The sequence below is a fragment of the Silene latifolia genome, chromosome 2 (genome assembly GCF_048544455.1).
Source record: "Silene latifolia isolate original U9 population chromosome 2, ASM4854445v1, whole genome shotgun sequence".
In the NCBI taxonomy this organism is placed as follows: domain Eukaryota; kingdom Viridiplantae; phylum Streptophyta; class Magnoliopsida; order Caryophyllales; family Caryophyllaceae; genus Silene; species Silene latifolia.
In genome coordinates this window covers 24,283,784-24,299,661 of record NC_133527.1, presented here as the reverse complement: position 1 = coordinate 24,299,661, position 15,878 = coordinate 24,283,784, and the positions used below count along the sequence as shown (strand labels likewise).

The 15,878-nt window shown below is 36.4% G+C and overlaps 1 protein-coding gene across 1 annotated transcript; it reads left to right on the top strand.

Moving 5' to 3' along the window:
- Positions 1-5,711: 5,711 nt before the first annotated feature.
- On the top strand, positions 5,712-10,055 carry LOC141642457 (putative receptor-like protein kinase At5g18500). The gene is made up of 8 exons (XM_074451268.1): positions 5,712-6,306; positions 6,790-7,441; positions 7,582-7,686; positions 8,019-8,141; positions 8,229-8,399; positions 8,514-8,643; positions 8,834-9,046; positions 9,529-10,055. The coding sequence occupies exons 2-8, from the start codon at positions 6,810-6,812 to the stop codon at positions 9,586-9,588; spliced, it is 1,434 nt and encodes a 477-aa protein (XP_074307369.1). The 5' UTR covers positions 5,712-6,306; positions 6,790-6,809; the 3' UTR covers positions 9,589-10,055.
- Positions 10,056-15,878: the final 5,823 nt, after the last annotated feature.

Sequence of the window (15,878 nt, the reverse complement as noted above, 5' to 3'; positions counted from 1 at the left end):
CAACCTAAAAACATTATGCTCCACAATTGCATTGAAAATGTTGCTAATGTTTGATGAATGTTATTAGGTGTGAAACAACATTACAACAGGAGATTCGCAACTGCTCTAGGGTTGGTCCTGTGTGATCCTATTATCAACTGCTAAAAATTTTTAGAGAGATGGTCTCTGATTAAATTATTAAGATACTGTTTTATCGTACACTTCCATATGACGGGGAGCCACTTATTTAGTTGAGAGATACTTTATGTGTTTAGCTTCTGACTTGTACAAAATGTATAGGCGCATTTTGGTAAGAACAATGATTAATTTCAAAGATAAGCGATTACAAAAGCAGTTATAAATGGCGATTTTATCGGAAGGTTTGACTAGCATATTATAATTAGCGAAATTAATTTAAGTGTTTGGTAATTGGCAGATTACGATTAGTAGATTGTTAGTTTTATTTGTAAAATGGAGAAAAATTTCCTATTTTACAATATCTAACCAATATCTTTAGGGTAAGCGAAGATATTGTAAAACAAAGATATTGACCCCAAATATCTTTGTTTCAATATGCTGTTTACCAAACACTAAAATTAGCATATTGATTAGTCAAACATGCTAAAACCCTTGAATATGCTAAAAATTGGCCAATATGCCGTTTACCAAACAGCGCCATAATGTCACCGGCTAAATTCAAGATTGACTTTCACCCCATAGTTTTTGCCTTTTCCTAAAAGTTCAAAAATCCTAGACTCGGCCCTACTTAACTAGACCCTAATCCGAAAGATGATCCGATATTAACTCGAACTATAACCTCGACATAACCAAAAAGTCCAGGCGATAAAAGACCAAAATAAACCGACATTTTGAACAACTTTTATTAAGTATCTAAAATTAACTAACTTTATAACTTCGCTAAATAACAACATTAATTCAACTCCAACTGGTAAAATAGTCGGAAAAAATCGACCGAATAATAAATTGATGAGCTAAACCAAGCAAAACCTTACCCAAATCCGACTAGGGCCGACAAATTGTTATAATTACCCGATGACTCGACCCAAAATGAGCATGATAATAAGCCAACCTTACCGATCTATCTAAATGACCTGACCTGACAATGCCTTTCTGCCTTATTAATTATGCACTCAACTATTTTAGCAGAATGCTTTGAGTTCGAACCTCTCCTGTGATAGTTTTAGTTGTGTTATTCATAAATTGTTACACCTGACCACATTTATTAGGAATGCTCTTACACATCTGTGAATGGGCAGAATGGCCTTGCTCGTGTCTTCATATATAGTGGTCGTGTGCTATTTATACTTTAAAGTTTAAACTCACAAAATCAGATCTTATAGACTGCAGTTCAGATTTTGCATTTATTAAACATTGTTGAGTAAATAAATGTTATGTGGATGTTAATTAGTTTAGTCAGTAACTAGTTTAGCGCCCGTATAATATATGCACGGTATATATAGAGTTTTACTTTTTTTAGTGTATTATATTTATGAAATTTAAACTAACTAATCTTTTTTTTAAACGTTTCTCATCGTTATATTTAATTTGAAAAATTAAAGTCAAAATCGTATTAATCATGAAATGAGTATTTCAATGAAAGTTTTTCTTATTAGCGAGAGATTAATGGTGTTATTTTATAAATTTTTACTGATAATATATTTTTAGCCGCAACTTTTATCATAGAAAATCAATGAATTTTTTTCGTATGATTCTTTAAACAAAAAAAATCCCTTTTTATATTATAAAAAGATTGGAGATAATTTTGTGTAGAATATAAAATACTAAATGACATGAATATCACAAATAGGTTTATAAATATGAAAGATTATGTGTATTATAGCCCACCATACAATAGAATATGCTGAAAATAACTAAATTTTATTTTAGGAAATATGTTTAGGCGGGAAAATTTGGAGTTTCGCCTATTCATTTAGTAAATAGGGGATGTCATGAGACGTGGTGTTCATAATCTGGGTTCAAACCTTGTCAGCATTAATATCGTCCTTATGACTTCCTTTACACCAAAAAAAAAAGTAAACATGCATTGTTCTCTTGGATTATCCCGTATTTATTTTTGGGCTGGTCTAAGGCCATATTCTTTTTCGCTGAAAAGAGTTGAACTGAATTTAATGGAACTGAACTTAGTGGAGTAGAACTGAACTGAGGTAAGAGTCATGCCTTGTTTTTTCTGGCTTAGTTTCAGTTCATTTCAGTTCAATTCAGTTCAGCTTCATTCAGTTGAGCCAATCTTTTCATAAATTAACTCTTGCATCAGCACCATTCAGTTCAGTTCAGGTCATAGCTCCATTCAGTTCAGTTCAGTTGAGCTCCTATCAGCCGAAAAGAACAGGGTCTTAATTTGTGAAACGATGCGCTCGACTAAACTGAACTGAACATGAATAGAGCTGAAATTAAGCGAGAAAGAACATGGCCTTAATTTGTGATGAGATAAGCTAAGCTGAACTGAAATGAATAGAGTTGAACTGAACTGAACTAAAATGAACTGAAATTAAGTAAAAAAAAAAAGGGCTTAAATGTCTAATAACCGCATATCATGAGTCGTTTGACAAAAGAGTAGTTAACTATATACTCCGTACTAAGTTATAATTCATGCCTCTAACTTTGTCAAGGTTTTATGTCGATAATTAAATTATAGAATCGCCTCTATATATCATCCTATTCATACTAATAAATCATATTGTATATTTTCGCTCACGCCCAATTTAATTAATTTGTGACAAATAATTTAGTATTTTTTTTTCTATTTAAAGAGAAAGTAAAGAGTTGTTAGAAAGATGTAAAACCCATAAGAAGATATAATGTCATTGTCTCACATGCATTGACTATTTAATGTATAAAGATAAACATAAACTAGTAACTTGTGTGGTAGGGAAATGGAAGTGAATTGTCGGTGTCATTAGTTGTTGGGATTATGTATCAAACCCAAACCCATATGTCTAATTCCATCCCTCGCTCTTTCCGCAACCAAAAGGCAATTTAGATCCTCTTATCGTAAAATGCTATTCCGTCTTTTGTCACGTATCTACTCCGGCATCTACAATAAACTTCGACAGTTCGACACATTATTATCTAAACTAACGCAAATGTAAAGTATTCACTAGGATAAAGGAAGTATATATATTGTAACATAGGAAGTTACAAATAAGAAAGATAGTGGAACATGATCAAATATGTTCATGTGTTTTTAGTTTACGAGTATAGACCCTTTTTATTTAGTTCTTATGTCGTCACTTGATTATTGTATGATGGTTAATATCAGATTTGATCTATATAAAACAATGAAAAGGGAAAATAGAGTATACCCCTAAACAAAGAGGATCTAAATTCTGCCACAAATCCTGTTTTATCAATACTATACAATATTACTCGTATCCAACATTTTATCTGTAAGATAATCTATTGATTATCTATAGAGAACGAATAATAAAGCTTAAGTTTGAATACCGTTATTATTTGGTACTCCATCTTTATTATTATCTAATTGTCCGAATAACTAAGATATTTATCCACCAAATACGAGATATTGATTTCAATTCAGACATAAGTCTTCCATCCTAGAAATCAATTTGACTTTTTGGTTATGACATTTCTAACAACGGTAACTATTGATTGGGACGAAATGAGATATACTTTAACATAACATATGACATACAAATATAACAAGGAAAAATTATTGTGTCCTCCGAGAGAACCGTACTCGTTACACCTACACCTTAGATAAAAGGAGGACAATACTTTCAAAGGACACAAGAATCTTTCGTATAAGAAGCACTTTTTATTAACAATAATAACAATAATAATAGACGTTATAATTAGAATGGTATTAAAGTATATTTAATTAGAATGGGAAAATGTTGTCAACGTCAAAGACAAACCGTCCATTAATTAAGTGAGGTAGCGGGTCTGTTCTTCAGGTAACGTTTGTGTAACTTGAATGCATTCAATCTCCATCTCCATTTTAATGCTTTTTTACTATCACTTCTTTCTGTTTTGCTTTACATTACTCTTTTTTCTACTATTTTTGTCTATAATCTGTTATTTGCATTAAATATTTGTCATCAATTAAAACCGTTTTTCTCTACGTAGTACATACGTAATGAATACCGAGTATTTTTATCTCAAAATAATACTACAATATAGATTTTACGTAATCTTCTCTTTAGAGACGGTTTACGTAATATTAGTAAATATCATGAATAAGTTTCCAGTAAATGAATGTAAGCACACGCGCGTACTATATATTTAGTGTAGTTTCAGATCATAATAACTGGCACAAAGTTAGGTCCACAAAGCTATCATGGTGAATTAGAGGATTGTTATCTACCTCCTCATTTCTACCTTTATTTCTACCTTCTCCTCTAATAATCGTTTAAAATACACAAATTCTCATTGAAGACATGACATATCCGTCACAAGCTGAAGACGAATACCATTTTACCTCACAATGTACCCACTTTTTCTCTCTCTGCAACACTATTCATGTGGTCCCCTTTCTCCACTAACCCATTTTGTTACCATTTTATCTCACAAAATATCCGTCACAAATGGTAACCCGTCACAAGGGAGACCAATTGTTTAAAATATTATATATCTTTGCTCTTCCACTTGCCTACCGACCTCACCCGATATATATTAGATTAATTGATTGTGAGAGGGTAAAGGGATAAGGGGAATAGCAATCCTTGGTGAATTATCACTTGATGACCTTAATTACTATGATGGAAGGGGATCCAACCCCGTAACAAGTTAATTTTAGCTATATTTCACTGAATAAATTAGCATTTGATCCCCTTGACTTGATTAAGTGAGTATATTCCTTGTGAGATTAAATGTTCAAATCTTGGTCTCCTTATTATTTGTTTCAGGATTCGCCACTACGAATTATTAATACAATTTTGTTTTTCCGTTATTACAAATGAATTAAAACTTACACAAATTATAGAATAAGATGGTTTTACACCCTAAGATGGTTCCTTTTTAAAAATATTATTCGTTTAATGCTAGTAAGAATCTATTTGATAAAATTAACTGAAAAGTTAACTGAAACCTGAAAAGGTAACTGATAAGATAGCTGAAAACTATGAGCTAATAAGATAACTGATTATGTAAAAAAATGTTTGGCAAACTAATTGAAAAACTAACTGATTTTGGTAAAATAACGCAAAATAATATGATAATTATTTAATCACTAAAACTTAAAGGGTAAAAAGGAAAATTAAATCAGATCAGGTGCTTGCGATCTCAAATGCTACTAGATATATGTAATAGCCTGCAAACCATGTATATCAGGTAAGTCGGGTGACAGGCTCGAAGTCTATATAAGGCATAGACTCAGGCCAAGAATGCTCCACAAGATTTTGCTCTTGGGAAGAGTGAAGACTTGAACCTGAGTCTCCTAGGAATTTCACCCAAATTTTAACCACTAGACTTCACCCATGAAATGAGTTAGCATTTCATTTCATGTCGCTTATTTTGTTAGATAAGTTACTTGCCAAACGATAACAAAAAAGCAAAGTACCTGAAATTTTGGTCAAACAAGTTACTTTGACCAAATAAAATACCTTCGATGCATTGTCAAACAAGCCTAAATGAATTCCAATTGATGGATCGATGACCGTCTAACAATATAAAATCGTCACTAGTATAGTACTGTAGTACTTATATTCCTCCTTTAAAAATACCAAAATTCCAAGTATAGGAGGAGGAGTAGCAGATAAACAATTCTGACTAACAGTTAAGCTTCACTGTCAGAACATCTCTAGATTTTTGAGATCCTAAATAATTTTTCATTTAAATTTATATATATTATTTAATTTGATTCAAGAGAGAAGAAGGAAGCTTCCATTTTTATGCTTCTCTTACACTATATGCAATCTTCCAACTAAATTCAACAAAGCAATAACAAGAAAAGAGAAGAATTCCATTGCATTTCATTTCATTCCTTTACATTGCTTTCTCTTTCTTCTCATTAACCTACCACTGATAACTACTCTTTCTTTCCTTCTTCTTTAAACCTTCCCAACATCAACATTTTCAACAACAACAACAAAAAAACAACAAACAATTCTTCATTTTCACACAAATTTGAGTTTTTATAGCATTCTTTCTAAAAAGTTTGCATCTTTTTGTATTTTTTACTTCAGATGCAACATACCCATTTCATGATTTCATGTTTTGATTGAGTAATTGTAATGTGGAAGTGATTTTGGCATCTGGGTATTTCTTAGAATTCAAAATGGTTGTAGAATTGTTGCATTCTGATTTCTGACTGCTGGTTTTTCTGAGGTGAGACCCTTTTTTACTGCTGAATTCTGTGAAATTTTACTGACAAATGTTAGTTTTAGTCGGTGGCGGACCCATGATTTGTAGTTAGGAGTTAATGAGTAATGTCATAAGGTAAATTCGAAAAATTTCAAAATTTTCACTGGCCAGCAAGGCGAGCACCCCTGCTAGCCCCCTCCTAAATCCGCCACTGGTCTTAGTTATGTTTCATTGTGGTTAATATTGTTTTGTTTGCTCTTCTGAATTTTGTTTTATTTATAGTTCCATGCCCTTGTTATTGTTTTCTAGATGTGGATTTCAGGAAAGTTGCAGTAGTCAATTAAGGATTCTGTTTCTTGTCAAATTTACAACATTTTCCTTAAATTGTGTAAAGTATGATATCTGAAATGGTTTTGTATCTCCGTCTTAAACAAGAATTTGTGCATTTGTGCATATATATAGGTCTTATGAAGTTTTCAACATTTGTACTTTTTTTTGTTTTGAAAGGTATCCAATAATCAACAAACATGGCATCTCAACTCAGTGCTGGATTGACCAAAAAAGTTGGTGGTGTTAGGGTATGGGAGTTAATAGGTATTGTCTTTGGAGCTTTAATTGTGATCATTCTCTCCATATTGCTCTATCTTTGCCTGAGCGGCCGAAAGAAGTCGAAAAAGACCAACAACAGGTTACCTGTCAGCCAAATTCCTTCGGTTTCAAAGGAAATTAGGGAGATTAGAATGGATCAAATTGTACAGAACAAAGATGAACTTGTCACAAAATACCATGAGAAGGATACAAATAGACTATTGGTCCATCCAAAAGTCGAGAAAATAAAAAATGAAGGCGATGGCAGCCAGTCTGGTTCATGTACTCATATAGACAAAGATGGGTATGAGCATTTTAGAGATGATGGCTTGGGAAAGTTTGATGAACACAAGGCTTGTGTGCAAGCGGTAACTGCGCCTTCTCCACTATCTGGACTCCCTGAAATCTCGCACCTTGGTTGGGGTCACTGGTTCACCTTAAGAGACCTTGAAACTGCGACAAGCCGCTTTTCTAAACAGAATGTTATTGGTGAGGGAGGATATGGAGTTGTTTACCATGGCGAGTTAATCAATGGAACTCAAGTTGCAGTCAAGAGGCTTTTTAACAACCTGTAGGTTATCAATTGATTTCGTCTTTTCATATACCTATATCTTGCAACTTGTTGAGAATATATTTGGTATTATCAGTATTGTTAATGCTTAAAAGATTTCACTATTTCAGTCTATAATGATTTACTGCTCTTAACTGCAGTGGACAAGCAGAGAAGGAATTCACTGTGGAGGTAGAAGCTATTGGTCACGTGCGACATAAAAACTTAGTTAGACTTCTCGGATACTGCATTGAAGGAACACATAGGTAAGATTTAGAAACTAAACACTTACTATATTAATAAGGTTTGATCTAGCTTAAATTAAGATACAATTTCGATCCCCTAGTAATGCAACAAAGGGAAAGCTTTGCCGCCCTTGTGGTCTTAAGATTCCTAACCAGCTCAAATCTAGACTACATCGGAACCAAAAAAATGGCTGTTTGATTTAGAGATGTGCATCAACATTTTAAATAATTACCTATGTAATTTTGGGTTTAACACTGTTTAGCTGGGATTCGGCTGTCTTGTGTACCCTTTTCATGCTAGCGGCTTTTGCATTTAGTACCAGCTATTTATTTCACTTGAAAATACAATATAGGTTGCTGGTTTATGAGTATGTGAATAACGGAAACTTGGAGCAGTGGCTTCATGGTGCAATGCGACAACATGGAAATCTCACTTGGGAAGCACGCATGAAAGTTCTCACTGGCACTGCAAAGGCGTAAGTACTAGAATATACTCACAGCAGACTTCAAAGTTTCTGGCTTATTACATAAAAAATAAAAAACTGATTGCAATATTGTTTCAGCCTCGCCTACCTGCACGAAGCAATTGAGCCTAAGGTTGTTCATCGTGACATTAAGTCAAGTAACATACTGATAGATGACGAGTTTAATGCCAAGGTTTCTGATTTTGGTTTGGCAAAGCTGCTGGGTGCTGGGAAGACTCACATTGCAACTAGAGTGATGGGCACTTTTGGGTGAGTTTGTCTCTACTACGTTCTGATGTCTTGGCAGTTAGCACTAAATACTTTCTTGATTTTCAGTGAATGATTATAACATATCTTGTATTTTGCCCTTTTGCTGTGTTCAAGGTACGTGGCTCCAGAATATGCTAATAGCGGCCTCCTAAACGAGAAAAGTGATGTATACAGTTTTGGGGTTGTTTTATTGGAAGCTATTACTGGGAGGGACCCGGTTGATTACGGTCGTCCTCAAAATGAGGTACAAATGCCCGGAATTTTTGCTTCTCCTACTTCTACACAATTCTTATTTGAGGGGGCTTTCTTTCAAATGACAACTGATCATTATAAAGCTTAAAATGAGACCCGTGTTTAATGCAAAATTGGTCTGGAATCAGTGTTTTTTTGAGCAATGGAAGCTGACCACAGAAATTTTACTGGTCTGCTTTTAGGTAAACCTTGTGGACTGGCTGAAAACCATGGTTGCCAATAGGCGTGCAGACGAGGTGGTAGATCCCAGCATGGATACCATGCCATCAACAAGGGCCCTTAAGAGAGCTCTTTTGACCGCATTGAGATGCGTAGATCCAGACTCTCAAAAACGGCCTAAGATGGGTCAAGTTGCTCGAATGCTCGAGTCAGAGGAGTATCCCATACCTCGTGAGGTATATTCTTAAACCCTTGTAGATACTCAAATGTAATGCATGTCTGGCAATGCATGGTCTATTTAACCCCTCTCCAATGTAACCCGCATAATAGAAAAACATCATTTTTTTTTCCTATATGAAAGGGTCCCTAGATGTTAAGGGAGCCACAAGAGCAGTTCTGATGCTCACGTGTCTTAGACCGCCACTCAATGCCTTACGAACTAAGCTAGCTAATAGGTTTTTATTTGTCACTTGAAACTCGACTGTGATTTAGAGGCCTACTTTCTGTGTAAGAGTGTGTTACCTAATCGGGAGATTCGATTCTCCAGTCTCCACAATTCAATGTGGGACTGATCGACAGATGCAGTGCTGTTTCCTGCAAACTACACTTAAGTTGCATAATGAACCACATTCTTCTAGTCCATACTATTTTAAAGGAAGACAGACTGAGCAGAAATGCAAACAACATCGTCTAATGGTTTTATGGGTTGGATGTGCAGGATCGAAGACGTAGAAGTACTCAGGACATTGACTCACCAAGAGACAGTTTCACAGGCTGATTGGTGCACACCCCTCCGTTCACAAAGCTCATTGTCAAAAAATGCGTCAAGTCTTAAGAGTTGATGGTGAACAAGTGCATTGACATTGCTTCAAATAATTTGAAGCCCTTACAACTATCAGTTAGATTATTGGGTGACGACAAAAAACCCGAGTAAATATGTAGTTTTTGGCCTCTTATTTTCTTTTCCCTTGGTATTTTCTTTTGTTTCCTTGATTTGTTTTCCTTTTATATTTACTTATTACTTGATCGGATTGACGAGAGCGTTTGAGATACTAGAGTATAGTTACTGCATACTTGATCAAACAGGATTAATGCAGCTATATATATGAATATGATGCTGTGGGGATTTACTGAGAGATGTCAAAGAGCCAGGAATATTGTGTATAGGCAGAAATTATAGGAAAATTATTGGATTGTTGTTATCTTCAGAACATGTCAATAATGATTGATGTCTGTATTTAAGCATGTTCTTTTGTTTCCTGAGCACTTTTAGGGGGTGTTTGGTAAACGGCGGATTGGGAAATTTTCAGCATATTCAAGGCTTTTAGCATGTTTGACTCACCAATCTACTATTTTGAGTGTTTGGTAAATGACATATTGAAAGAGTAGATTGGAGCTCAATCTATCATTTTTTCCAATATCTTTGCTTTTACCCAAAGATATTCACATTAGTAGATTATGAAATATGAATCCGTCAACAATCTACACATAGATACAACAATCTATTAACCAAAATCTGCTAATTACCAAACACTTCTACTAAATCTGCTAATTGAAATATACTAGTCAAACCCGTTAATCCAATCTGTCATTTATAATCTGTTTGACCAATCTGCTTCTGCTAATATCAATCTGCTGATTACCAAACAGAGCCTAAGACTACTTCCTTTGAATCAAAGTCAAACGTATCTTGTATCGATAGATCTTATATAAAACCGTTAATCGTTCTTCTAATTATATTTAGGGTATGTTTGGTATTCAGCAGATCAATATTAGTAAAAGCAGATTGGTCAAGCAGATTATAAATGACAGGTTTGACTAGTATATTTCAATTAGCAGATTCAGTAGAAGTATTTGGTAATTAGCGGATTTAGGTTAATATATTGTTGTATCTATGTGTAAAGGGTTGACATATTCATTTTTCACAATCTAATAATATGAATATACTAGGGCTCTGTTTGGTAAGCAGCGGATTAATATTAGCAGAAGCAGATTTAGAAAGCAGATTTGGCTAGCATAATGATTTGGCGGGTATGACTAGCAGATTTATTTAGCAGAATTGTTTTAGAGGTGTTTGGTAATTGGCAGTTTTAGATTAGCAGATTGTTTAGATTCTTTGTAAAATGACAAATAAGGATATGATTAAATTATTTATTAAATATATAAAAGAAAGGTTAGTATTTTTTAAGGGATAAATAAAACAATATTTTTTCTTTTTAATCCGCTAACCTAATATGCTAGTATGAGCAGTATATTGCAAATTAGCATATTGGTCCCCAATATGCTATTTCAATATGTCATTAACCAAACGCTCTAAATAACATATTCGTTAGTCAAACATGTTAAACTCTCCGATATGCTGAAATTTGGCTAATATACCATTTACCAAACAGAGCTTAGAAGGAGCAGCATATTGGAAAACATGTCATTTACCAAACACTCGAATTAGTAGATTAGTAAGTCAAACATGCGAAAAGCCTTAAATATGCTGAAAATTTACCAATCCGTCATTTACCAAACACCCCCTATTATACTAATATACTTCAATGAGTTGCTTAATTTTTTATTTGAGTTTATATTGTAGCTTTTCATTTTACTTTACGATCTTCAAGAAGGGTGTTCATTGGTCCATTCTTGGACCAGATTGAACCAAACTAGATGGACTAAAGAGTGAAGACCAAACTAAGGAAAACAGGTGGACGAAAACCGGACTGAATGTATGAGTGGATCGGACGGGACCAAATTTAATTTCTTATGTAAATGTGTTAAATAGGCAATAATAACTTAGGATTTAAGGTGATACTCTCTCTTATTCCGAATAACTATCCTATTTGTCATTTTCGTCTTTTCACATAACTGTCTTATTTACTATATTTGGACATGTTTTTTTACTTTCCTACCCTTGACTCTTTTCTTTATTTACCGCTCCAACCACCTCTAAACCATCATATTCAATACTTTTCATTATTTAACTCATATATTCTTACCCTTATACAATACTTTTCATTATTTTAATTTCATTCCTTAATTTTCATGTCATTGTCCAAATGGAACAGTTATTCGGAATAGGAGGAAGTATTAGAAATTTATTATTCCAAAATAGTACTTCCTCTAAGTTTGACTTATTTACCCCTTCGTTTTGAACATTCAAATTAAGAAAGGGGACATATTTACCTTCTTACCCTCGTAACATTCCATGTTTTCTCTCATCCTCGTGTACAACACTCCACTATCGTCTCTGTAACACCCCTATACTCCAAGTGCCTTACCAAGACCACTTAAGGCATGGAAGTGCTACTATCTCGGTTACCCGAGGCAATGATAATCAAATGACAATGAAAAAACATAATTTAAATAACAATATAGTTTAAAGTGATTACATGTACAAAACCAAAACTTTTAAACTGAAATACAAGATTCTCAGACGGTCTACTGATAAAACTATCAAAGCTATAAAACATCATCTGACACAGCGGAAGACTTCTAACTGCCACGTGATGACTCATCTCAGCTATCTCATACGCGTCATATCATATCGGCTCAATAACTGCTCACCACCCCCGAATGGATCACCACGCTTTTAAAACATTTAAACGGGTCGATTAATCACACAAATTATATAACCAACAACACAAGAAACAAGCGGCTCAAACGGTCACACACACAATCACACCCACTCCAATCAATCTCCGTCACCGATCGTCCATTGACCCGACCACGCGATGTGGGGGGGGGCCGCACTGCACCCACCAAATCCCCGCTCATCATACCGAGCGATAACCCTATCCCATTAATGTGCACATCCCCTCCCGTGGCGGGTTCCACGGAGGGCGAAACTAGGCGTGAAGCCACTCCCGCAAGTGACTCCACTCGGTAGAGAACGCATCTCGAGAACCGTAGACAAACAATCACAACCATTGACAGCAATCAAAACCAACAACCGTCACAATACGAATACGATAATATTCAGCAACCACAACACACCAACAACACATTATGGGACTAATACTGAGTAGGGAAACCCTACCTGGAATGCAACACAAACATCAGACGATCTAGCAGCTGTCTCAAAACCTTTCCTCTACGAACCCTTCTCCTATACACATAATCATACCATCACTACCACATCAACATAAACATAGAAAACCCCCAATCCCAAAATTAGGGTTTAATGAAACTTAATTAATTATAACAAATTCGGTACGTAGATCTTACCCTCGACGCGAGGATCACAAAGATGTAACGAACGACAGGATCCGACACTTCTAGCTCCGGGATTTGCTAATAATGCGGCGAGGATGATTCAACGTAACTTCTAATCTTCTCTTGAAGGTTTTTTTAGATTGTAAAAGTGTTTTGAGAAAAGTGACGAAAGCCTTATATATCATTTCCGCATTATTAATAAAACCCGTCAAAACATTACCCGTAAACCGGGCTACTCGATCGAGTAACTGACGTACTCGATCGAGTGCCGCCTACTCGATCGAGTACCGAGGTTACTCGATCGAGTACCCTACAGGTCAGAAACTATTTTAAAAAGCAAAACACCCTTACTCGACAAAGTAAGGCCCACTCGATAGAGTACCCAGAGGCTCATAAAACCGTAGTATTACAGTCTCTACTCTCGACCCACACCATCCAATTACTGATGCCGGAGAACATGGTGTGTCAAACAACTTCTGATGGCGCCGCCGCCCTACATACATCGTGCCTCCACCCTCCATATACATAGCCGCCAGCCCGCCAATCCACCATCGACGACTCCTCTTGTGACACCCCCACATACCAAGGTGCCTTACCAGGATCACCCTAGCATGAGAGACCGTCACCATCTCGGTTGCCCGAGGTCAGTATATCAAAGTTAACAATCCAAACACAATTATTAAAGTATAAACGATTAAAGTTTACATGTTCTCCAAAAACAAAACCAAAGTACAACTGTGAAAGTTTAACAACTAGAAATGAAAGCTAAATCTCTTGACGGCGGAATCTAGACTCGAGTGATGACTGCCCATAGCTAGAGAACTCCATCACTTGTCACGATCTGATCACCGTCCCCGAATGGATCACCACAGATTTTCTAAAACAACAACGGGGTCAGTTACTGAATAATCAAAGTAAGATAAGTAGAAAAGGTAACCAGCAGATCGTCATCCACCTCCGGTCTCCCGATCTCATACAGTAACCGACTAAACACCGAAATGTGTAACCCTGCCAGATTACCCATCCCAACAAGTAATCCTCGCCGCCAGTGGGGGACCGCAGTCAATCCCCACCTAAGTCTCGCTCATCAACGAGCGATATCCCTGTTTCTTAATGTGCACATCTCCTCCCGTGGCGGGTTCCACGTAGGGCGAACTAGGGTATGAAGTCACTCCCGCAAGTGACTCCACCACAATCATCACAACACCAACATCAACACCAACACTCCCACAAAGATCAGCAGACAAACAATCGTATACAATACAACATAATCTCAAATCAATTAAACAGAAATTGAGTAGGGAAAACCCTACCTTCTCATAATCTGTTATGCCGCAGCTAATCATAGAAATTCGCAAGGAGTAACACATCATCATCTACAACACAATAATTAACAATCAACAATACATACGATGACCAAAACCTTAAACCCCCAAATTAACCCAAAACAATAATTAGGGCCAAACCCTAAAAGACAACCTATTAGCTGATTACAAAGAACTAGAGACTTACCAAAGAAATCGAGACAAGAGACGGAAGTATAGACTTGCGATCGATCAATTAGCCTTGAGAGTGATTAGGGTGATTAGAGAGATATGAGCGTCGTTGAGTTTTGGTAAAATGATTTAGAAACCGTAAAAGTGTAATTTATAATAATTCATAATCACCTTAACCAACCCGCGGAAATAAACCCGTCAGACCGGATACTCGATCGAGTATAGAGTATACTCGGCCGAGTATCCTCTACTCGGTCGAGTATTCCTAGGCAGTAAACTGTCCAAAAACACACGACACACTTAATCGGCCGAGTAAGCCATATTCGACCGAGTAACCCACTTAGAAAACCATAGTATTACATATCTCCTCTAATTAGTCTAAATTATAAATAACACATAATTAACCAAAATTGAATACTTTCTAGAATATATGTGTTTCATATATCTATCTATCTATATTATTAAAGGAAGCTTTTTTCGAGCGATTACAGAGAGTCCAAGTTTTCCGAACAACTTTTGGGCATTATTAAACTATTAAATTCCTATCATTACTACTGTTCCGGGTGTAATTCCAGAGCAAGTATTGTTACCACCCGTGGCTTGTAGAATGATGTCTTGGGCTGGATCCCTCGTCTCTATCGTTCCTCTCGGCCTCTCCTGCAACAATGAACGAACTGAGGGCTTGGCTTTGTGCCAAGCGTACTCACTCCGACGCTCAAGTCAGTAAACTTAGAGGGATAAGTTGTTATTACTTGGCTAAGGATGTATTATAGAGAGATAAGGAAGATATTACCAGATGAATAGTGATTCTTAGGTTAATTTATGGATCCTCTCCTCAATGAAGGTTGAGGAGTATTTATAGACTTTCACCTTTTGTCACGTAGTGGCCAAGTGGCTAGCAGGTGGAAAGACCGTTCTACCCTCGGCCGATGGACCCATGGCAGGCCGGCCGAGGGTCTTGGATATGAGTACGCGGATATGTGTCCCGGCTGGCTGGTTGACAGGCCGAGACCCCAGTTGACAGGCCGATGGGTTGCATCGGCTAGACTGTTGTGGATATCCTTGACCTTGCTCAATATGTTGACTTGGTCAGCGGTGCAGAATATGCCCCATCAATTTGCCCCCAGCGTAGTCTATGTCGTGGTATGGGCTCCGATGTATGCTGAGTGTATATTCTGCGAAAGTAATTTCTGTATCGGCTTCTTCTATCTCGGCCTGGTTCTTCTTAGGCCGTACCATATCCCCCCTCCACATGGATGTGTAAAGGGCATCCGATGTGGAAAAGGAAGTGACGCTGGCCGAGACCAGGGTTGGGAGTGCCGGTTGTTTTTGATTGCCCCCAGGCCGGTGCTGCCTAGCTTGGTTGATC